At 37.4% G+C, this 24,955-nt stretch overlaps 3 protein-coding genes across 5 annotated transcripts; 2 read left to right on the forward strand and 1 right to left on the reverse strand.

Moving 5' to 3' along the window:
* Positions 1-2,392: 2,392 nt before the first annotated feature.
* On the forward strand, positions 2,393-8,501 carry mfsd4ab (major facilitator superfamily domain containing 4Ab). The gene is made up of 10 exons (XM_043224114.1): positions 2,393-2,743; positions 3,660-3,858; positions 4,526-4,759; positions 4,838-4,991; positions 6,169-6,299; positions 6,384-6,557; positions 6,736-6,883; positions 7,618-7,688; positions 7,764-7,881; positions 7,983-8,501. The coding sequence occupies exons 1-10, from the start codon at positions 2,514-2,516 to the stop codon at positions 8,108-8,110; spliced, it is 1,587 nt and encodes a 528-aa protein (XP_043080049.1). The 5' UTR covers positions 2,393-2,513; the 3' UTR covers positions 8,111-8,501.
* Positions 8,502-9,781: 1,280 nt separating this feature from the next.
* Positions 9,782-15,364, reverse strand: nucks1b (nuclear casein kinase and cyclin-dependent kinase substrate 1b). The gene is made up of 8 exons (XM_043225118.1): positions 14,916-15,364; positions 13,645-13,694; positions 13,316-13,370; positions 13,010-13,038; positions 12,745-12,876; positions 11,599-11,769; positions 11,371-11,511; positions 9,782-11,230 (listed from the first exon to the last, which is right to left on the reverse strand). The coding sequence occupies exons 1-8, from the start codon at positions 14,930-14,932 to the stop codon at positions 10,923-10,925; spliced, it is 903 nt and encodes a 300-aa protein (XP_043081053.1). The 5' UTR covers positions 14,933-15,364; the 3' UTR covers positions 9,782-10,922.
* A 1,371-nt stretch (positions 15,365-16,735) lies between these two features.
* Positions 16,736-22,809, forward strand: LOC122329179 (NEDD8-activating enzyme E1 catalytic subunit-like). Of its 3 annotated transcripts, none has more exons than XM_043225377.1 (18): positions 16,736-16,818; positions 16,931-16,969; positions 17,609-17,723; positions 17,813-17,893; positions 17,970-18,052; positions 18,138-18,218; positions 18,321-18,364; positions 18,462-18,526; positions 19,129-19,284; positions 19,422-19,524; positions 20,242-20,355; positions 20,445-20,498; positions 20,600-20,636; positions 20,815-20,896; positions 21,043-21,143; positions 21,223-21,286; positions 21,364-21,418; positions 21,537-22,809. In XM_043225377.1, the coding sequence occupies exons 1-18, from the start codon at positions 16,799-16,801 to the stop codon at positions 21,653-21,655; spliced, it is 1,413 nt and encodes a 470-aa protein (XP_043081312.1). In that variant the 5' UTR covers positions 16,736-16,798; the 3' UTR covers positions 21,656-22,809. The 3 variants fall into 3 exon arrangements, with proteins under 3 accessions (XP_043081312.1, XP_043081313.1, XP_043081311.1); XM_043225378.1 differs by having other exon boundaries at positions 16,753-16,818; positions 16,931-17,001; XM_043225376.1 differs by lacking the exon at positions 16,736-16,818 and having other exon boundaries at positions 16,825-16,969.
* Positions 22,810-24,955: the final 2,146 nt, after the last annotated feature.

The raw sequence follows: 24,955 nt of genomic DNA on the forward strand, positions 1-24,955 counted from the left end.
GCCACATATAACAGGGTTTCCTTTTTCATCTCAGCTTGCAAAATTTTAACATCTTGTGACCTTTTCAGAATTCATCCTGTCATTAAAACGCAACAATGGTTAACCAGTGCTTATAGCGAATGCTCTTGCATATTCAAATAATCATAGCCATATGTGGTATTGACTAAAAGCCTGAATAATAATTAACTGGAAGTGTTGTGCGTTGAAACATGAAAAACAATAGCATGTTCTTTTGCTCAAGAGATATTGTAACATAGTTATATGATGATAAATACAAAAGAAAGATTCTTTAGGACTTGTTTTAAACTGTTTTCCACCACTAAATGTGGATAAATGAATTAGCTGTTGTGTTTTAGTACAGCAGTTGATGTCAAAACTGCAAGGCAAATGAAATATGCGGTATATGATTACAACAGGGCGATGCATTAATAATAATTATGGATTTGACAAATTGCAGCCTCTGTTAGACAATCATTTTGCAATCAATTTCTTTTGGTCTCCGATGCTTCAGAGCTGCGTCACGCTGATGAGACAAATTAGGCCTCCTACTTCTAATGCTGCCGTACGACTAAGGCCGAATACTGAGAGATATAAATATAACTACTTATCCTCAGATCTCTGTAATCACAAAGTACATCCTGCAATTCACAGAATGATAGCTACGTTAAAAATTAACATGTCCTCATTCAGAATGTCAGACGTATTTGAGGTTGTAGTCTGCAATTACCTTCCAATAAGTCACTTTGAGTAAGCTTTAGGAAGTGAGAAAGTGTTTAAATGTGTTAATCAGTGTCCATTATAAAAACACACACCTGTCATCAGCTTCCTCTATTCTGAGATCTAAGACTGCCGCTTTATACGCTCCCTAAATCAGATCGCTCTCTGTTTGGTTTCATGGCATTACTAGCTATTGTTATCTAATCAGACCTGATAAAGAAAAATCAGCATGCGTGTGTGTGTGTGTGAGCCCAGTGTAAATGTTTGAAAATAGCTGCACCAGTGGATCATGGTTTAGCTGTTGACAGCCGCTGAAAGGCTTTTGTTGCTAGGTGAAATATGCCTGTCGGGTTCCTGCAAACTCCCAAATGGGTCCCGAAAGACAACCAGGACATGCAGATTCGAGAACACTTTGTGTCGCTGTGCCTTTGCTTGATTTGGTGCAGAGCATATTCTGGTCGTTGAGTTAAAAGCTTTAGAGTTAAGGAGTTTTGCTTTGCACCAATATAAATGCTTCCCTATATTCTCGCTATAAAATATACAGTGTATCACAGTGTAAATCACAAATGCAGAACTCAAAGCCGTTCAGTCCAGTCCCAAAAGTTTCAATAGTTACAATAAGACATGAATAACGAAGCACTGCGTACAAGAAACTAAATTTCTCTGTTAATAAATACTAGAAGTTAAAGTTTTCAACTGTAGGTCACCGGAGCCTAGGGAGTGAATACATAAATGTAGTTTTTTGAAACCTGTGATACCTTTTTTGATGAAGAAAAAGTTAATAAGTAGAATATATTTTTAACAAATGTATACTACTGTTCAAAATTCAGCAGATTTTTATTCTTTCTTTTTTTAAAAGAAATGAAAACTTTTAATCAGCAAGGATGTATTAAATTGATAAAAAGTGACTTTAAGTAAAGAGATTTATATTTTAAATAAATGCTATAAACGCAGCCTTGATAATCACAATTTTTTAAATCTTACTAATCCCAAACTTTTAATGTGTATACATATGCTTAATCTGATTCTTATTTTTATTCTTATTCTGTTTTAAAATAAACAAAATATATTTAAAATGTTTTGGTTTTTTTGTATTCTTCAGAATAAAGAAATGCACAGAGCCTTGAAATGACATAAGAGTTAATGATGACAAATGTAAATTTTTACTGTAATATGATTTCAATATGTTTCTAAAGGTAGTAAATATGTAAGTATAATGTAAAGTATGAATTGTAAAATAAATATAGTTATACTTTTCAAAAAGCTAATGATTGCTCCATTGGCTCTATGAATTATTTTGTAGAATAAATGTCAATTAATGATGTAAGCAATGCAACAATCCAATTAATGCTGACATGGAGAGCCAGCAACATAGTATCTATCTATAAGCAACCTTTAGAAATGAGTTGTAAATGTTCTTTTAGGAGTTCTTTCTTTGTGAGATCATGCAGACATGATGTCCCATAAAACATTGTGATGTGATATACATGGTCCAGTTGTGTTCAGATCGTCCCATCCTGATCCAAGACTCTCAATGAGAATCAAAATCATTGACAGTTGAACTGAAAATCATTGACAGTTTCGAGGAGATCTGCGGAGAGGCGATTTTTAGGCATTAACTTCCGAAGCATTGCACAAAGGTTCCTGAAGTGGGAGGAGTGAAGGAATATAAAAGCGGGAAATTATCATCTATTCTGCGATCTGTCATCTAAGCAAATAATCTGAAACCCAAAGAAAGAAACATTCAGACCAAGAGCTACAGCTGTGAGTGGAAAAGGTCGGAGACTTTTAACGCTATGTTAATAGAGGAGCGTATATTAACACTTTTCAGAAGGAACTGTCAACATACACTGACATACTGGAGTGTGTTCTTCAGCTTTGGACTGAGCATAGCCTTTCTGGGGCCTACGATCCTAGATCTGAAATGCCAGACTGGCTCCACGTTACAGGAGATCACCTGGGTGTTCTTCTCCCAGCAGTTGTGCCTGCTCATCGGCAGCTCGATCGGAGGTGTTTTCACCAAAACGTGAGTAGAGCAGCGAGTCTCTGCTGAGAAACTGCATGAGGAGAGCACTGGAGATGGACATCTGCATCAAGATAAACTCTCCATTACTCCACTGTTTGGAAAACGCTGTCGTTAGGTTTCTCTTTAGATATTCAGTTAATGTCAGACACGGTCTAAGGCCGTCAGAGTTCATTACACTCCTGCCCGGAGAGTTCATGCACTTTTTATCCCTCTTTTTCTTTTTTCAAGATTAGCCTTGTGAATCTCAGATGTTGGTTGACCTTTTATTACTGCTGCTTTATAGTTTACCACAGATGTATTGCAATGTTTCATGTCAGCTTTCACCCCGCAACTTGACATCCTCAACAGATGTGATCTGAACACACTCTCAAACAAACCCTCGAGCTGTGATTTTGAAACCTAAAGCCTACATGTTTATTTGCAAAACTTATATATCGCATTATAACTTATAATCGCATTGAAGATATATGTCTACTGGATTTTATAGACACCTTGCAGTACTGGGTAGAAAATCGTAATGACTAGATCTGCGCTGTTTGGGAAAATTCAATTCAAATGTAATTTTTTTTTTTGTTTCAACATTTTATATAATTAGAATTCATGATAATTATTAGTATTATTATTAACAAATAAAAATAAAAATGACTAAATAAAAACGGAATAAATCACTTTTGTAACAAACACTGCAAAAATTGTGTATTTAAAAGAAATTGTAAAAAATGATAATATTAATAATAATTGTGCTGCACTATGCTGACTGTTTGACTAGCTGTCAGGCACATGAAAACACATAAGTAAGATAGATCTTGAACTGTAGCATTTACAATATTTTAAAACAAAATAAGAGAAATAAAGAGGGAGAATTAACAAATAACAAGTAATTATTAAGCTTTCAGGATGTTCTTTGTGTCCTCAGGTTGTTCTGGGCCCTCGCCGCTCTCTTGTTCTCCTCCCTCATCATCTCTGTGGTTCTTGCTATCCTCCCACTTTGCTATAATGTGCTGTTGCTGGCGGTTGCTATGGCAGTGTCAGGCCTGGCGATGGGCATCATCGATACTATTGCAAACATCCAACTGGTGTCCATTTATAAGAAAGACTCTGCTATCTTTCTGCAGGTGGGGAAAACATTCATCTTCATTTATCTCACTGGAGAGAGGCGCTAGTCCTTGCATTCGGTTCTTTACAGGCTTTGTTACGTTAGTATGAGTCAGTGACGGTCCTGTGAGGTGGAACAAGATGTATTGATCAAGATGTATTGATCAAGATCATTTAATCTGACTAATTCAGATTAAATGATGTGAAAAGTAATGAAGAAGTGCAAGAACATCTAAAATCTCACAAGGCCTTAAATAAATAAAAAGAATTGAGTAAAAATGTCCTTGTGTCCTCATCCTCTTTACATATTAACTAAAAAATAAAGCAGCAAAGAATTCATTTCTGTAATGCAAAATAGGTAGTCTTATAAAATAATTATAATTAATGATAATTATAATACTCATTTATATAATGCATATGTAAATGTAACATGAATTAAAAATCTTTGCAAACAGTATTTTATTGTGATGTTTAACAGTAATGGAAAATAAAAGAAACACTTAATGAAAACTAAGGTGATATGGTTGTATGTCTTGATATTAATGAGAGTGCAAATAATTAGTGCCATATTTTCCTTTTTTCTTTTATGCAATATTTTCTTTTTGGGAGGGGAATGTATTATTTATTTGTCTCATAATTATTTTGTTAATGAACACTGTCCTGTCCGTGTCTTCCCTCTCTTTCCAGGCACTGCACTTCTTCATTGGGCTCGGTGCTCTGGTGAGCCCCCTGATTGCAGACCCTTTCATATCAGAGCACTGCCTGGGCAGTAATAGCACAGAAAATGCCACAGAGATAATTCAGCACTTCAGATCCAGCTTCAGGTCACCAGTATTCCTCGCTGAGGATTCCCCACACTCAGAGCCGGTTGGGGAGAAGGCCTACGTGGCGTACGCCTTCTGGATCATGGCTCTCATTAACGTAAGCTGATGCATAGCCCTGTGTGTGGTGTGCAGAAGGTCTTGGTCTCTGTGAGATCCCAGTGTTTTTCTCTCCTAGTTGCCTGTGCCGATTGCGGTTTTTGTGCTGATGTACCAAGAGAAGCTGCTCCCATTCTGCCCAAATAGCACACCACGACTGCTGGACAAAGATGAGCTGGCCATGGAGACTAAAGCACCAGAAGACACAGAGATATCTGAACCAGATGATGCAGGTACAAGTGCACAGTGTGCCTTAACCTCTTAAAACCCTGTGTCCTCATACGAGGACATTATATTTTAGTGAATTTCTCTGAGTCTATACATGTCTCAGTTTTAAATCTGGATGTGCTGTACAAAGCACATTCATGGTTTTTCAGAGATACCAAATGATTGGATGTTTCCATGACCACTCTTTGGTCTTCGAAATGTCTGAAATTAATTTGGTATATTGAATCATTCTGTCATAAAGTTGAGAATCATCTTCATACAAAGTTGAAAAAAAAAAGAAAATCTTGAAAACTATAGGAGAGTAATATAAAGTATAGTATATTATAGTAAAGTATAGTAAAGTAAAGTATAGGAGATTTTAAAATTCAATTGTTTTTGCATGTTCATTCATGTCTTTTCATTTCATTTTAAGAAACTGAGTCCTGATGTCCTCAACCAAGGACATAGCATAATGGATTAAATCATTTATCATTTAAAAAAACACTTTTGCACATTATTTTTAATGCTCTAAACAATGTAATGACATAATAAATATCTAGAATGTCTCTGCTTTTAAGAGGTTAAAGGGATAGCTCACTGTTATTTTAAATGTATAGCCATTCTGTTATTTACTCTCATGTCGTTCCAAACCCATAAAACCCTCCGTTTACCTCAGAAACAAGTTAAGATATTTTGATCAAATCAGAGAGCTCCCTGAACCCATATAGACAGCAACACAACTGAAATTTTCCTAGCTCTAGAAATAACAGAATTTAAATTTTGGGTAAATTATCCCTTTAATTTAACATATCACAGGCTACATTTATTTGAGCAAAAGTACAATAAAAACATCAATACAATTTAAAATAACCAGTTTTCTACTTAAATCTATTTTAAAATGTAATTTATTCCTGTGATGTTAAAGTGTCAGCATCATTATTTTGTTGAAACCATTTAACCTTTTGTCTTAGGATTTTTGATGAATAGAAAATTCAAAAGCAGAATTTAAAATAGAAATGTTTTGCAAACATGAAAAATATCTTCACAGTCTCTTTGTAATGATCTTAGTTTAATGAATTCCCGATTAATACAGTTTGTGCATTTTACAGCTTTTAAACAGTAGTGTGGCTGATGAAAACTATCTGAAAATAATGTAAACCATTTGTGCAACTTGTTTAACTTTTTTTATTATGGTCCCCATAGGTTTCCATCATGGAGAACATGGAAACATCTTCAGCTGCTGTATGAATGGTAGCCTGCGTGGGTTACCGGTCACGTTTTTTGGCATCCACATCTTGGGCGGTTTGGTCCTGTTCATGACGGAAGGCATTATGGTGAGTGAGCTCAATGAGACCAATTATTTTCATGTACCTTTTTGAGAACTGCAAGTCAGTATTGACTCTTGAACCTCATTTTAGGGGGTCTACGCCGGCTTTGTTTACACGTACGCTGTTTCAGCTCCCATGTCTCTGCACGCTAAAATGGCAGGATACCTGAACTGTATCTTCTGGGCAGCTGTCACTGCTGGACGACTGGTCTCCATCCCGCTGTCATACCGATTCAGATCTGTGCATCTGCTCGTCATCAACCTGGTAAACTATCATCAAACTCTGTAATACACTATAGCTCATTAGTGATGTTTATAGAGTACGCATCCACACAAATACATTTTTGGCTCTCATACTGCTCCCCTGTTGTTATTAGCTATTGCTATTGAATTGATGATTTAGGATTGTTAATGTGAATCCTCTCTCTTCTCTCTCTCTTCAGGCTGGTGTGATTGTAACATTGGTGCTTTTATTGATCCTCTACACAAACAGAGTTTTTCTGTTTGTGGGGACGACTTTGCTCGGGCTTTTCATAAGCAGTGTTTTCCCCTGCATAGTGGCCTACACTGAGGACATCCTGGAGTACCGCGGTAAATTACACACAATGTTTTTTTTCATGGCGAACACCTTAAACTTTCTATTGTCCTTATATTCTATATTATAATCATTTATTATTACTTATTATAACTTACTGTAATTATTAGAATTTTTTTCAAATAAAATAATATTTAAACAAATAATTGTTTTAGCTTGTTTCATATGAAAGTATGAATTTCTCAAATCCATTGTGCATCCAGCTGTACACATGAACACAAGAGATGTGTAGAAATGCCTCGCATCTCTTGCAGAGAGCTCAGACGTTTATCTTACTTTGCCATAATATCATATTTTTAGATACATCACATGTACACAGTTATTCAAAACCTAAAGCTGTTCTTTCATGAGCTCCTATGCACATTTCGGTGCAAGATTGAAAGTAATTTAAGTAAAATTTAAGTATTTTTTAAGTAACAAATAGCAGAGAGACGTTGAAAAATCTATGGTAAACACGAAAGCATGATTGTAAGCATTTGTGCTTGTGAATACAGTATTACGCAGTACAAAAGAAAATAAATCCATCAAGCATGTGTAGTTGTGAATTTATAAATCTATTTTAAAGCCTCGATTGGTTGGTGGAAAGAGTGTTTTATGAAATTGAAAACTTAGACAAGCAGCTGAAAAAAAGCTGTAGGAGAGCTGAATATATTTATTAGACTAGACTTCAGATTCTTGCAATGGTCCTCACAATTCTGTGAAATACAAACAGTGTTTCTTTTTTCTTCAGGATGTGCCACATCAGTGTTAGTGACAACTGCTGGAATGGGTGAGATGACGTTGCAGGTGTTGGTTGGATCAGTAAGTTCTTAAGGCTCTTTTAAGGATCTTAGGATTTTCTAAGGAAGTATATAACCCTGAGCAAATTTCTTCTAGCTAATTCAGAAAAAAGGCACTTACAGTTTTTTGGTGTGCGGTTTGGTCATCGGATGCCTCAGTTTCATCTTCTTCCTCAGCGTGATCCTGTGCAACCACATCCACAGAAATCTCACAGGTACAAACCTCACACTTACATGGGGGTCATTTATGTACTGCTGAACTGGTGATATTTGAGTAAACTGGACAACATTATGTCTTAATGTGTTCATCATCCAGGAGCATCTAAAAAAGCAGCCCTCGAGGAAGCACCACCAGCTCCTGCTCCACATGCTTCAGAGAAAGCAGCTCCAGAACCGAAAGTTGCTGTAATACAAACTGAATCGATGAAATGTGACTCTGGATGAGACTATTCATGGGTCATAACCTTCTTAAATTACTTTACAATGCAACTGTACAGTCAGTGAGCTTTCATTATCATATCTGTGTAAAAACCAAACAAACAAAACCAAACAATAACACCAGAAACTTTATGCAATATGTTTTTTTATGTACTTCTGTTAAGTTTGGTACTGGTATATATGTATCTCTTTGTTTATTTGATGCTCAGTTTCTCACAGATTATCTTAACTTAAATTATTATTGTTGGAACAGAAAACAAATGTGAGAAATGTTTAATTACAGGAGGTGAATAAAGTTATTCATAGCATAAAATGTATAAGGTTTTGTACTTTACCCAAGACTGAAGATCATAAACACTAAATAAAATACCAGATTAAACTGTTATTTAATAATTCACCCGCCTGAAAAAGAAATTCCTAAAATGTCCCATAAAAACATTTAAAACCTTTTTTCTTGGTTAAACTGGTCTTGGACTGGAGTTCATGAAATAACATACTGTATTTACATTAAAATAAACTGATGACTAAAGCAAACAGTAATTTGCAATAAATTACTGTCCACGGTGTCATCACCATGCTTTGTAAACTTCACTTGTTCTGCAAACATAAGAACTGTGAAAATGTGCGCCCTATTAATTATGATTGAGATAACTCACTCTCGCTCTGATGAGAAATATTACATTATTTTAGTTAATTATGGCCATGTATTATTGCTCGTTTGTTCTTTTTAGTAAATCGTGGCCAAGTTGTATTAATTTGATCGCTCATTTTGATTTCAAAATAAGGAACAAATTAGTACAACGTGGTAACAAATGAATCCTTAAATGTCCGGTTTAACGAAACTGAAACAAGGCAACAAGTCATGGGAATTGTTTTTGGAACAGAACGAGTGTGAGTAATTGATTCAAGTTTTGCTTTTGGGTGAGCTGTCCCAAAATGGTTGTCATCCTAAAGTCACACTGGTGAAATGTTGGGTACAATTCAGCAAAAAGTTAATTTCTGTTTTCTAATGTCAGTAGTAGTGTAACAATGCATGAAGCACAGGAAGCTGCATGAGCAACTTGAACACACAAAATCAAAATCAGCATTAATCTTGAGCTCTCGTGCAAAATTACAGATCGCATGAATTCCTACTGAGCTCAATTTTACCCACAAAAATTCACAGAACAATACTAAATGTGACAACCGCATTTTCTGTGCACTGCTGAGAAATCCCCTCAGAAATGCTGGAGGTCATAGCCACGCTGTTTTCTATTTGTATAAAAGCAAAACATGCTCAGCCGAACTCCTCCAGAAAGATCTCCGCATCTTGCATGAAAACAGAAAAGAGTAAAACTAAACGCAGTGTTTCTCTCAAGCTACTTGCGATACTATATTCAGCCATTCTGGAATGTACAGTATTGGTTATAAAAGAAAGTATCCAGCATAGCTTAAGGAAGTGTACAAAGATAAAACAGCTGCACATCAGAGATCAATCTTCTCCGGTCTTCCTCAAACCTGTAAGGACTCTGGAAGGAGCTGTGCTTCGATTTTATTCATCCAGCACTTTAAGAAAACATCTGGATGTCCGTTTTCAATCTAAAACTACTTAAGCACCATATCCATTACAGTCTAACAAATTTCATGCTGTAAAAAAAAAAGAAGAAAAAAGTAAAGAACGGGTCAAAAATTACTAGATTTCTTTAAAGATACATTTTATTTTTTCCTTGTAAAACAAATTTTACAAAAATCAGAATAGCGTAATTAAAACAAACATTTATTTTGGATAAATTATGATATAGACTGAAAGGCTACAGATTAGGATGGAGATACAAGCAATAAAAATAGTCATATGCTGCTGAGAAAGCTATGGATGGTGTGCACTGAATTCAGCTCGTTTTCACCATTATAACGGCTCAACGGACCGCTCATTTAAAAAGGCATCTATAAGCGTCAAATATTCTTAAAAAAATGCACACATGAAGCATCACAGAGGTCAATAATAAGGTTTCACTAGCTCACTTCTGACATCACTCATCCTGAAAGTTTACATCGGAGCCCGAGGCTCCGCCCACCGACATACTTCGCACCACGTACATGAAAGCATGCCAACCATGAAAGAGGTTCAATACAACCATAGAAAAAGTCATCTTAGTTCAAATGCTCAGACGGAAAAAAGCTGATTTACTAGACTGAATCAAGAAATAACTGCACGGAAAGTGGGAGAAAGTAGCGTACTAGAGCTATGTAACGTAGAGTTGATGTAGCAAGGAAATCACGTGACTGAACTGCAGCCACAACAATCCAGTGCAGTTCATGACGACAAGCGTATATGTTCATTACAAGCCTGTGGGTTTTTTTCACCGGTCAACGCAGCTGGGATGAGATCATGTACATTAAGAGTCACAAAAATTGTTGGTTGGGGAATTAACGAGCAGTTGCGTTCTTTTCAAATGCATCTGGAAAAAAAATTTCAGGTGCCCCGAAAGTAAACTACAGAGCCTGCAGTATAATCTGTATTTATCTTTTGGGCAAATCATCTTCGTCCTTTGTTTACACGTTGAAGGTCAACTGTAACAAAATGGTTTCGGCAATGCTTATAATTGAAACATTGATAAATATTAATACGAAAGACCGCATATCGGGATTAGGCCAAACCGTACGGATTTAGGATAGGTCTGATGATACTTTACAGATTTCGTTTTCGAGATATGGTATTTACAAGCTGAGAGACATAACAAACATCCAAAACACTCTTTGAGTATTGTGGGAAATAAATCCTACTGCTCCTCGTTAAGAAAAACAGATAACCGACGCGTTCCCCAGCAAGCGAAAGAGCTCAGTCTTCGCCTGATGGAGCTTCTTCCTCAGAAACATCGTCCTTTTCCTCTTTCTCGTTCTCGTTCTCCTTCTCCTCCTCCTTTTCCCCGTTGTCATTGTTTTCCTCTCCTTCGGCGCCGCTTTCGTCATCCTGCGTCTTCTTGGGGGCGGGCGACTCCTTTCTGTCTTCCTCTTGCGCCTCGTCCTCTTCCTCCTCCTCCTTGTTGCTCTCGATATCTTCATCTTCGGCTTTAGGCGAGGCCTTCTTCACGACTCTCTTCACCTTCGTCTGACGCTTTCCTCTCCTCTTCTTGGGCCCTCGGGTCGCTGGGAGAAGATAAGCCACTTGATTACTGTAACTGTGACGGTTAAAGGCATCTAGTTCTTAATTAATTTGAGCAGGAAGTGATTAATTAGGAAGGTATTACAGCAGACTTTCCTGATGGAGGGATTATGGGTGGCTTTACCTGAAGCTCTTATCTTGGGTTTAGGGGATTTCTTGTCTTTGCTTCGCCTGCTCACTTTGGAGTTCCTCCGTTTGGGTCGGCCGTAGTCGCTGTCATCGTCGTCATCCTCAACCATGAAGTCTTCATCACTGCCTGAATCCTCTATGAGCAAAACAGAGAAGCATGAATCGAATCAAGTATCTAACGTCTGTGTCAGATATTTTTCCTTTAACACAGCAGTCTACGTACCACCGGTGTAAACGTCACTGTCATCTTCCTCCTCCTCTTCCTCTCCCTCCTCATCCTCACTTCCCCCATCCCCAAGAAGAATCTCCCTCTGTTTGGATGCAGCTTTAGTGGCAGCCTGACGCACCTGTCGGCCCTTCTTCCTCACAACCTTACCATCATCATCACTGTCATCTGTGCACCAAAAGAGCAGATGCACGGTTAATTAACTCTGCATTAATATTCAAAAGGCATAAACAAATCACAAACACGGGCATTAAAATGTTACTGCGGTTTTGACAAAGTGAATAAAACATTAGAGAAGAGCAGGTTGACATTGCAAAATTGCATTTTAAGAGCATAAAGAGCAAATTAAGAAAAGCACGAAATTTAAACTATTATTTACAACAGATAGAGTTTAATAGAAAGATGTTAGTCACTGACAGTAAAGTTTGCTTTTTTGTAATTTAACATTATACAGTACTAGTTAAACAAATAATATTTTCCCATATTCTTACATTTGTACTGTTTGAATAAATGTGTACTCTTTGAATAATTTATTAACAAAACAATTTACAACAATATTTACAATTGTTATATTTATATAACAATATTTACTTAACTGTTTTAAAAAAATAAATATATTGTTTTACTTGAAATGAAAATATGGAAAAATATGAATATTACAATATGAAAACCCTTTTATATCAGTGTGTTGCCAAACAAATATTTCTTATTTTCATCTAGCTTAACTTTGTGAAAAAATGATGAAACTAAAGCTGAAAATATATATATATATATATATATATATATATATATATATATATATATATATATATATATATATATATATATATATATATATATATATATATATATATATGCCCAGAAAAACTCACTCACCTAAATGAAAACAAACATAAAAATGTTTTTTTTTTTATTATAAAAGTATCTCAATAACACTAAAATAACCTAGGTGACCATGTGAAGAATAAAGGCCATTATTTCATGCTTATGTTTTATATAATATATTTAGAATTTAATTTACAACATTTACAAGGCTGAATGTCTAACGTGCAAGAAAGCAGCTTACACCATCAAAGGTGACAAATGACTGAATGGCTTTATGTGATGAATGAAGCAGTCATTCTGTGTTTATGTTGGTAATACCTGCAGCCCTTTTCCGTTTAGCTGTCGCCTGTCTCCCCCTGCTGGCCTCTTTAGCATCAAAATCACTGTCACCACCATCATCATCCTCTTCCTCATCCTCCCCATAGTCATTGTCGTCATCACTGAAATCCTCTAGAACACGGGAATGAAAAAGCGTTTTGTCAGAATACTAAATTAAAAAAAAAAAAAAGTTTAAAAATATTGTTAAATATGTTAAACCCTAATATATAATAATGGCCAAAAAGTATTATAAGACTTGACTTACTCTTGTGGTCCTTGATTCGAGAATCATCACTGCAAAAGAAGAATTTATTTTTAAAATGATTCAGAGAAGATACATGAATTTAAATAAAACAGTGAAATTAATATGCATGCAACTCATCAATAACATTTCAACTTGAGGACTGCGAAAAATAAACACATGCAAATGAGACAGCGGTGCTTAAACTGAAACATCACACTTTTACAACCACTACTCGCGTTCGTTTTTGCCTTCATTAAAATAGCAATCATTTATTACAGAGATGCTACATATTATTTAACAATTTCATCATTATTCAAACAGGCTGACCTGCGTTTTACAGAGGTCTTCTCAGGCCGATCCGACTCTTTTCCATATTCCTCATCTGTATCGAGTCATTCAGTTGAGGTTCAGGTTAGAAAACAGCACAAGTTCAAAGCACATTAAACACTAAACCTACTAAACTATTAACGCAGCACAGTCTCGCTATTTAAAGAAACTTGCGCCGCTTTATTTTAAGCAGTTTCATGGTTTGTTTTTTTTTCAAAACCTGGGGTAAAACATTTCTAAAATCTCCTTAAATATTTCCCGACTGTGGGAAAGTGGGACACAACAGTAATGTATGCAACAGGACAAATATTTGCATTAGAGGAGCTTACCTGCATCGTCAGACTCTTGGAATTGTGCATAGTCAACAACCCTTTTATTCCTGTGCACAAAGAACAAGAATGCAACAGTAAATAACCCCCGAGATAACAAACACGCGTGCAGCAAAATGTGTTTATAAATCATTTATTATCTATACACTAAAAAAATAGTTCACGGCAGAGGTCTTCGATCAAAGCGAGCATTTTTATGCCACAGATTTGCTGCATTTAGATGCTTGGATATAGCATAATCCTCCATATAGCAACAGAGCTGTCACTCCTTATTTAAAGCTGTGTGGCTTGACTGGAGGGGCAGAGGAGACAGGGGTGCCATGTTGGAGTAGGTTAATTGCCATGTCAACAGCAGCAGTGCGGGGAGGGACTCTGTGCTCGGATAGGGGCATTGAACTACGGGCCCTGCGGGTCAGTTTAGATTCACTGCCCACAGGACCTCCTCGATCCATAAATCACACCGACGAGACCAACAATCCCCGTTAAACCAAAAACACGGTCTGACAGATGAGAAACAACATGTTGCCAGTGTTAACGTCACTTGAGCTCGCTGGCTCTTATCAAACACGGGCGCGCTTAAACAATCGCCAAGCGTAAACACGTTCATTGATCGCCTACCGAGGGCCCTTCGTTTCTGGCTGAAACCAGATGCGGGCCCGAAGTGCGTTAATTAAAAACAAGTTTGCACGAGAAACGTCTCGAGCCCCGTGTGTGTGTGTGTGTGTGTGTGTGTGTTGAAGTAATGGCGCGCATTGCGCTGGTGGAGTTTGACGCTGCGCTGCTGCTCAAACGCACGCCGCTAAACTAACACTAATGCTCACGGGGCTAACTGTGGAAAACACGTGAAACTTCCACCGCAGTACGTTTTCAGCACGTTTTCGCTAAATCGCCAGACAACCGCAAAGCGGGTGTTTAATTCTTCTGGCGGCTACGGCTAGCTGGTTGTTTTTGTATAAAATCAATTAGCCGCCAGCGTGAACTACTATCCCGCTTTTTTTATTTGACGCTGGCTGCTCGGGGTTAGCACAGGCACGTCAGGGGGGCGCGTATAAACCGATGCGGCCACGTTTTCGATTAAAATAAACCCGCACGTTTCGGAAGAGAGGGAAACCCGCGTGTTTACCCGCGATTTGGGCCGTTTCGGGTCGCGGTGTAAACACGCGCTGGAAAAACGCTGGTTAGCCACTTAGCATTTAGCAAACATGGAGAGACTCGCGTCGTGTGCGAGCCCGCGCTTGCTGCGAAGCGGGAGACGGGCAAAACGCGCTTACCTCGAAGGTCTCGCCATCCTGCACGCAGACTGAGAGACTCGTGCGATCCCAAACCGCGAGTGTGTGCGAAAGGCGCTCGGCTGCTGCGGCTGAAGCCCAGGTGTCCCCCCCGCTGCCGGGAAAGCGCTTTCTGTAGCGCGGAGCTGCGCGAAAACTCTCCGAATGCGAGGCGAACTGCACTAAAGACGCGCAAATCGCGTGCGATCTAGCGCGTGTGTTCGCACACCACGTTGGTCTGTGCGGCTAGGAAATGTTGAAGTATCCACAGGCCGGATTGACCTGGTTAAGCCTGCTGTCGAATAGTAGCTAACTAATTAGCTACTGCCTGGCCTGCCTGCCAGGATTCTTTTATGAGTAAAAGTGGGATGGGAGTCTGAAGAACGCAAGATGCCCGCAAACCAGGATTGGATGACCGCACTCGGCAACAGTCCTTTACTACCCACTCGTTCACAACCAGAAAGACGGTTAATCGGTTGATTAGATCATTTTAACTATTTCCCAATCCGGTTTATTTAGATAATGTTATTACTCTAGCTAGACTCATTGAATCAGTGTAATAAGCATGCTGAAGTTTCAGGGGTGTTTCCAGTATCACCAGAGCAGAAGACACTTATAATTTAAAGGGGGTTGACTCTAATCAAACAGAGGCATGTTTTGTGTTGCAGTGGCAGGAGGCAACAGGTGTGTGTAGGAGTTGTTTTATTTCAAAGGCACATGACTTTCATTTTCATCAGCTGTGCTATTAAAACACAAACAGCGTCAACGTGGCATGATCTTATTTCTTTCTGGTGCTCTTCTTTATTAGCACGGCCATGCATGTTCATGCTAAACATCAGCCACAAGATGAGAAATAAATATTGGTTTAAAAAAAGGTACGAAGTGTGCTATTATTATGTTATTAAAATGTAATAAAGGAATGGGATAATAAAGGCCTTTGCTGGTTCTAGTTTTAACCATTCTAATGGGCTTGTTTATTGGGTATTAATTAGCTTTGACGTTCTGTGGGAAGAGGAAGAATGAGTTAAAATGAAGCATATCTGCGTAATGACAGGATCTCAGATAAACAAGCATTTCTACTTTAGACTGTCTTATTGCTATTATAACATTTCTAATGAATGTTTCTCGGTTTGAAGCTCAAACATAATCTTTTCGTCTAACACACTACATACAATACAGCAATCATAAGATGTAATATATCAGAGTTCACTGTTTATCAACAATATATAACTAATGTTTGTTACCATAAGAGTGCATTATATATTCATCTCTTCTTTTGTCCCTTTGGTCTTTGCTTGAAACAAAAATTACTTTATTGGTCATAAGACTATCAAAAATGACCGAACAATCATAAATATAACAATCAAAAATATAAAAAAACAGTACGTATAGCCTATTGTAAAATTAGTTGTAATTTGTCAGTTCAATATTTCAGTAAAATATTTTTCCATTTTTAGTATCGGCTAATATAAATGGCTAACATTTTCACATATTACGATTATCATAGTTTTACGGGTTGAACCATTTCATTAACTAGTTTTTGGAAAAATCTGGGCCTATGACAAGGTAAGAACAAACAAACAAACAAAAAACTATAAAGAAAGGTCATTGTTTAGTTAGTCTATTTAGTTGTGTGCTCTGCATACATTTTATTTATTTAGATAACAATGACATTTAATATGCAACTGTATGAACTTCATGACTCCAGCACATGCTCAAATCTGCAAAGAAGAAAAAAAACAAAACAATTTCTGTCAAATTAAATGTCGTTTGGCCTCCAAGTGGCGACAGTTAGTCATAATAATGGAGGAGGTAAGCGTTTTGACTTGGACGCTGACAGATTCGCCGCCGCAAAGCATGATGGGTAGGAATGGGACGCTGAAAGTATGGCGGATGGAGAAGAGCCGTGAGTGCCGCAGAATGAACAACGAGCACAGACGAGCTCGTTACTGCTTTATTCCGCGGATATGTGGTCGTGTGCCAGCTTGTTTTAACCTTCTCTCATTTCGTCTTTCTAGGGAGAAGAAAAGAAGGAGAATAGCGGCGCTGACTGAGAAGTTAGTGATGAAATGCTAAGAGCTGGCTGCAGGTTTGAGGATTGCTCAGCATAGGGACTGCAAAACCCTGTCATTTATTTGACGTGTAAACAAAGCGGAGAAAGTTTAAGCGATTAATCGGATGTTAATTTGTGGAGGGAGAGCTATTTGTAGCGCAAATGATATAGGAGGGTTACTGTGCTAGGCTTGTTAATAACATTCAAGGCAGCTAATGAAATTGAACATGACTGTAGCTGTAGGCTATAATTAAGGCTGATGGTCGGAATTAGATCTGGGTTGTGTTCAGACAGAACTGTCATTATCAGTTTATTATTATCAATATTATTTATTATCGTCTTTAGCTTTAACTGTGATTTTCTCAAACATTGTTGCTTGCGTTATTTTCGGTATGTAATATAACCATGTCAAGTGCCATTCCTGTAAACTAGTTTTTTATTATCTACTGTGGTGTGCGAGTAAGAATACTGTATAAACAGGACATAAATAGCAGTGTTCAGAAACCTCTGCATTTTGAAACACCTGCTTTACAATTAAAACGACGCGTTGTTCAGCGCAGGTAATACTACTGTTTTAAGTTCTGGTGCTTGTTACGTGCATCTTAAGTATGTTTTGGTGTCTTTTCATTCTGTTGTCTGCTAGCATGGCAGTTGAAGGTTGCAGTGTAGCTGACTGGGATGGCCGCTGGAGTCATGTGCAGAAGTTCCTGGAGAGAACTGGCCCCTTCACGCACCCGGACTTTGAACCTAGTGAGGAGGTGAGACGAAACTGGACAATTTTGCTTACTTTTTAGTGTTATTTAATTAGTTTTATTAAGTCTTTATATTTGTACATGTTTCCTCAAAGACGTTACAGTTTCTGTTGGAAACATGCAAAATCCTGGTCATTGGAGCTGGGGGTCTTGGCTGTGAACTACTGAAAAACCTGGTAACCTGGTCTCTATATTTTTTTTAATCCAGTCCCTGATTTTTTTAAAATTTGTTGATGATATTTTTTTTTTAAGGCGCTGTCAGGTTTTCGGCATATTCATGTTGTGGATATGGACATCATTGATGTCTCCAACCTCAACAGACAGTTCCTCTTTAGGTACAAATATGTGCATTTTAATACGAATATCCACATTTTGTGCCATCTACATTATTTCATTTTGTTTATGCCTGACTTCTTTAAGGTCCAAAGATGTTGGACGACCTAAAGCAGATGTGGCAGCTGAGTTTATAAACCAGCGTGTTCCTGGTTGTAATGTTGTACCGTATCCTTTAAGCAATGCTGAGGCTTTCTGATTTGTGCTGAAAACAAATACTTAACATTTCAGCCAATGAAACAAATCACTTTTTGCTTAATTTGATTTCAGACATTTTAAAAAAATTCAGGATTTTGATGCGTTGTTTTATAGACGTGAGTACAGATTATTTTTATTATATCTCAAACCATTCTGTGAAGTGTTTAAAGAGTCTCTGATCTGATCTATGAATATTTCTTCTTTGCCCTGTAGAGTTTCATATTATTGTTTGTGGGCTGGACTCAATCATTGCCAGGCGCTGGATCAATGGGATGCTGGTCAGTTCTGATACATCAAAATGCATTTAACTTTGAAAACTGATTTGTAAAGTTTTTTTTTAAATAATACGTTGAAACTACCAGCACTTTAAAACTACTTTTCACAAAGTAGTTTGGCAAAGAATTCACAAAGTCGTGTTATTTCCATGACATTCGTATTTACAAAAGTATTATTTTTCATTTTTACCCTGAATTTTTTGTTTTATTTACTTAAAATAAATTCAATTAAAATATCTTAAGTACTTAAACCTTTGTAATAAGATGAATTATGTGCAGCCAGCAGCTCTAAACCCAAAGGCTTTTGCATAATGCTGTAAAAGCACTTGTAACATTACTAAAATTATCTGTAAGATAGTTTTGCAGTTGTAAAGTAACCTAAACTTAGTAATTTGTCTTTTTCCAATGAAATTTCATTGCAAATTCTTTTTTTCTTTGTGCATTTTCTTTTACTTAAGGCAACGCTCATAGCTAATTAGTCTGTGGTTGTGAAAAGAAAATGCAGTATTGTAGTAACCGTCATATAATGTCTGTCACAGCAGCTCCTGTATAAGCGCTGACGGACCTGTTTTTATGTAACTGTAGCTGGTGTGGTTTCTCTGCAGTTGTCCCTGCTCTCTTATGAAGATGGAGTTTTGGATCCCAGTTCTATCGTTCCTCTGATCGATGGAGGGACAGAGGGCTTTAAAGGGAATGCCAGAGTCATCCTGCCAGGAATGACAGCCTGTGTAGACTGCACACTGGAGCTTTACCCACCACAAGTACTGTAGTCTCACCCTCGTATGCTGTTAATGCCGTTCATTACCGTAAACGAAGGGCTTGCTGTGACCACACAATTGCATATCACTCGTATTGCTGAGATGAAGTGACTTTCTGCTTTTGTCTGTGTTCTCTTCAGATCACTTTCCCAATGTGCACTATTGCTTCAATGCCACGGCTACCAGAGCACTGCATAGAGTATGTGAGAGTGCTGCAGTGGCCCAAAGACAAACCTTTTGGAGGTGTGTAAGCTATATACAGTCTGTCACAATATCCAGAGTGACTACCACAAATACCCACTGCCCTCTGCCATCAGCTCCTGCGTACAGAACAGGATCATATGGAAAAAACGTAAAAAAAAGCTATGGATTAGCCCCGCTAGCTCTGACTCTCCCGGTGCAGTTGCTCACGCACAGTACTTAAATCAAGCAACAGCAATGAAAGAGGAGTTCGACCAATCAGAGTGCTGGGTTCATTCCCCATCTAGCAAGTGGGATGATTGACAAATGCATAAGACCTATCCTTAAAAAGAGACGGCAGTCCGCCTCGGCCTCCTTACCTTTTTACTCCCACCACGTGATTTCTTAAAAAAAGGGACCATACTCATGGTACTTCCATCTTCTTAATATAAACGGGTTGGGTGGACGTGAAAGTTAAATAAATGAAAACGTGTTGATCTAAACGAACTTTAAATAGAATAAAAGCATGCTACACTGAACAGCATCCTAATATTAGAGCTTTTAGTCCAAAAGTGTGCATGCTTTGATAAATACTGATATAGTTGCACTAGAGCGGTCTAATAAACCTTTTAAAAAGGCTTACCTGAACATTCAAATCTGCATTCACACTGCCGCTGACACACAGCAGACAGTTACCATGTGTGTGTGTGTTTTTTTTTTGTTTTTTTAATATTACTCCTTATATTATGATGCGTTGAAATGTCTGTTTTGTGTCTGCAGATGCTGTTGGTCTGGATGGTGATAACCCAGAGCACGTTCAGTGGGTCTTCCAGGAGTCTTTAAAGAGAGCCGCTGAATTTAATATCACCGGTGTCACCTACAGACTCACTCAAGGTAAAGCGGGCTGGGCCGACGCATCTGAGAAACTTCAAGAGTGCTTTCTTATGGACAGTGATTCTAAGATGTTCATGCTTTTCATTCAGGTGTGGTTAAGCGAATCATCCCTGCTGTTGCATCCACAAATGCAGTCATCGCTGGTATGAATCCAACCTGAGAGCAAACGGCTATTTTTCTACATTAGTTTAATTTTAATTGTTCATTTATGTAGTTTTAATCCTTTCCCCCCCCCCATTTTCAGCTGCTTGTGCCACAGAAGTTTTTAAAATTGCTACAAGGTGAATCATCTATATGTTTTGATTCTATCTTTAACATTTTGACACTTCAAGTTTATTTCTTGGCCAGTAAAAAAAAAAAAGTGTTTAGATATTACGAACCAAGCCTAAATTAATTTTTTTTAAACGTACAGGTCACCTAATTCAGACCTTAATTTGTTTTGTGTCTGTTTTCTTTTAGCGCATATATCCCATTGAATAACTATCTGGTTTTTAATGATGTGGATGGATTGTATACATATTCTTTTGAAGCAGAGCGAAAGGTAAAGATGACCTTTTCAGTCTTCTCTCGGTTACACAAGTTGCAAACTTTCATTTAAGGTCTCTTTACAAAGATTCAGCTTACGTAAAGTAATGAAAGATATGAAATGATCCCAGCTGTTGTGGTATTTCCTGATATGATTGACAGGACAACTGTACAGCATGTAGCCAGGTTCCTCAAAAACTACAGTTCCCACCGTCTGCTAAACTGCAAGAGGTGCTGGAGTATCTGACTGAGAATGCTTCTCTGTAAGTGTACAGTTTCCGGTAACACTCTCTTGATGCAAATGATATAAATACTAATCTGCTGGTAATGAACTGTTTTTAGTCAAATGAAGTCCCCAGCTATCACTGCAACACTTGAAGGCAAAAATAAAACACTCTACCTGCAGGTAAGACCGTGTCAGTATGATTAGATTCTGATGTTTATTGTGTTGCTTAACTATACATTTTTATTTGTTTCCTTCAGACCATCGCCTCAATTGAAGAAAGAACAAGACCCAATCTCTGCAAAACTTTGAAAGGTGAATTGGTTTCAACTGTGAGAAATGTCCAAGATTCCAGCATTATCAATTCAATTGACAGCATTATCGTCTTTATAAACTTGATTTTTAAATGTTATGATTTGTTTGTGTGTTGAAGAGCTGGGATTGGCTGATGGACAGGAGTTAGCTGTTGCTGATGTCACCACACCTCAGACTGTCCTCTTCAAGCTCAACTTCACGTCAGAAACATGCAGCATTAAACAAGTGCAAAATTAATTTCATGGAAGGGGTTCCTCAAATTCACCTGCAACAGCTTATTTGCAGCATATTTCAAACAACTCCGCATTTTGTCTGTATTTCCTTTCATCGTGTATTGCTTTCTTATTAATTTGTAACGCATAATTTATTAGGGATGTTGTCGTTTTAACAACCAACAGTCCAGGCAATTTTAGGATTATTATGCAAGGATGATGAGACCTGTACCACAAAGCAAATTAAACTAGTTAGAATTAAGGACTACAAAGGTGGATTAGGAATAGTAACGGTGGAATAGTAGCAAACACTGCACAACTAACTTAGTCTAGTACAAGTTAATCCCAGTCACAGGTAACAAACATGTATTTGACCAATCAGCATGTTTCGGACATGCAGTGAAGTCCCTCATCCTGTATCTTTAACTCTATGTTCATAATGATCTCTTATGCTGTATAAGTGTTCTTTGTGTGTTTTTTATGTATAATGAACAATGAAAAAACAATCCTGTATTAAAAGCCTTTAAATAGTTTTGTAGTACAGGTCTCTGGTAATCCTGTGTTGCATTTTTTATTATGTAGCACTTTACAGTAAGGTCTCGTTAGTTTAACATCAGCTGATGCTTTTACTATAAATGAGCCACATATTCATTACGGTATTTATTGACCTTAGTTAATAAAAATACTGAAAGCTATTCATTGTTATTTTGTGTTAGTTTAGCTAATGTTGATATTAGCAGACAGCTTGATTTTAATAATGCTAAAAAATAAAGCGTTTAGTCGGTTTCTTGGATGGGGCTTAGCCTAAACCAGGATTAGGCCATAGTTTAATTAGGATATTTAAGTAATTTTCATAAACATGAAACATGGTGTGCATCGTAAGGCAAAACAAAGGCACTGACATGTTGTAAGATCAGTCAGTGCATGAAACAGCTCAGATTTACATTTAGTCTAGTAACTAGGCTTAAGCCTTGTCTGTGAAACCAGGGGCTAGTGTTTTATTGTTGTTAGTTTGAAAACTATAGTTAACCGATGATAACAAATAGAACCTTAGTGTAAAGTGTTACCATTTTAATTTTATTTCTCTTGTAAAATGTTTAAGTTAATGTTTGTACATATTGTTTACGCAGAGGATTGTAAATTAATTTGAGCTATAATAAATTCTTTGCTGTTATTTAACATTTATGGGCAAATAATTTTTTTTTCTAATTTAAATGTTCTAATTAGTTTTTTTTTCAGTCTGAACACATGAGGAAACTTCAATATGTAGCTGTATTCACTCTGAAAACACTTTATTTGCATCGCAGTACAATAAAATGTGCTTAATTTTATTCTAATTCCTGTTTTAAATGTTAATATCTGCACATTTAGTAATGTAACTTAGTCAAACTCATCTGAACTGTATTAAGAACATTCTACATCATGACGAGGAGTTCTTTACTAGAATTCTCTGGGAATTTTGGCGATTTGTTGGAATTTTGTTTTTGACTCCCTTCTGGCTTTCTCCCCTCTGTTTTGACTCTGTACTGACTCCCGTGTTTGAACCATTTCTGTTTTTGACACATGGCTTCGGAGTCTCCTCGGCTTGGTTGACGGCTCTCCACAGGGATGAAAGAACAAAAAAACTATGCTTTCATGGAAATGGGAGTTGTAAGTATGCGATATGCACACAGCAGTTTACTGTAACACTGACTGTCCAATAAAGAGCTTCAAAATGGTTTAGAACATTTAAAAATGTATCAACATATTTGCTTTACTGTTCAATAACAAATTGTAAATTTGTCTTGGTGCACATGTAACGCTATAATAAATGTTTCCTGGTTATGCATTCTTAGGTATTGAAATGTACACCTGCTACAAATAACCCTTCTCATGCATGCTATGCTGTGCAAGTTAAAGATGCAAATAATTTTTTCTACTGAAGGAAACTGAAGGATGTACAGAAGGAAACAACAATCAGCCTGAGGAAGAATAACACTTGGGCCAGTGAGGGACAGTGCAAGACACTGGGGCCAGTTAGGGCCACCTGAAGACACTGGAGACAATGAGGGTCACCGTAAGACAGTAAGGTCAGTGAGGGCCACCAGAAGACACTGGGGCGAAATGAGGGTAACTGCAAAACTCTGGGGCCGGTGAGGATCATCACTCACTGCAAAGACATTGAGTCCAGTGAGGGTCACTGAAACACAGCGAGGCATGTGAAGGACACTAGGAAATGGTGAGAGAAGAAGCTCTGATTATGAAGACACAGACGTGACAGATGCTGATGTTCCTGACAAATAAAAATTCAACCATTTAGTGGCTCTTTCTTAATTCTGAACAGTCTTTAATTTTTATTTAAATGTATAATAGGTTAAATTTAGCAGATATTCTGTACTTAAACATTTATTTACACGTACTTAAAAATAAACAGATATTTTTTTTTCATAATCACAATTTTATCCACAGTTTTGAATATCTAAAACGCCCTTTTAACCGGACTCCAGGTAAATCGCACCCTATATGGAAACGTTAATACGGCGCTCTAGAATGAACACGATAGTTTCTTCCTGTCATGAGCTCGTGCTATATCCGTGTCTCCCGCTTCACTAACACAAATAATCGCCTTTAGAGTAGTAATAGAGAAGATCTGAATGAACAGATGGTCTCTTGATTAAGTTTAATACTGACGCATGCAGGAAGCGTTTTCCAGTCAACCAGTGCTGAAGTAGAACTTGCATGAAGAGGAGGCGCGCGTTTTCCTCAAGAAACACAGGTAAGACGATTCTAAACTTGACTTTTACAAAGGAGCGGCTTGAATCCACTCTATTTTCTCTTAGTTTACAAAAGCATGCTCATATTTTTTTTGTGCGCATGACAAGAACTTGCAAAGATTAGTTACCAACGATTAAAAACTGCGGGCAGGTATCGCGTTAGAGCATGCGTTATCTATTTTAATTATTTTTATATAGTCATATAAAAACCAGTGAGGATTGACACGAATCGACTAATGCTGTCGCATTTTATCACAGTTTTATTCTTTTAGGAGTCAGGTCCTGTGTGTGCATTAGTATGATTTGAGCAGCAGATTTTATACGTTGTTTCCTGTATTTGTTTGTATTCGTTTCTCCTTTTAACCTGAAATTTGCAACAGGCTAACTTATCAAAAATAGATTGTAAGCTTATTACTTGATATTATTTAATATTTAGGGTGGAAAGGGAGAATTTAAAACTAAACCCGATTAGTCTATCGTTAAGTATCTGTTTTCTATGTGTATGTTTTTGTTTACATGTTAGTTTCACCTCCTGTTAGTTGGACGTAGTCATGATGAGCTGGTGAGCAGCT

Source organism: Puntigrus tetrazona, chromosome 23 (assembly GCF_018831695.1).
Source record: "Puntigrus tetrazona isolate hp1 chromosome 23, ASM1883169v1, whole genome shotgun sequence".
Taxonomy (NCBI): domain Eukaryota; kingdom Metazoa; phylum Chordata; class Actinopteri; order Cypriniformes; family Cyprinidae; genus Puntigrus; species Puntigrus tetrazona.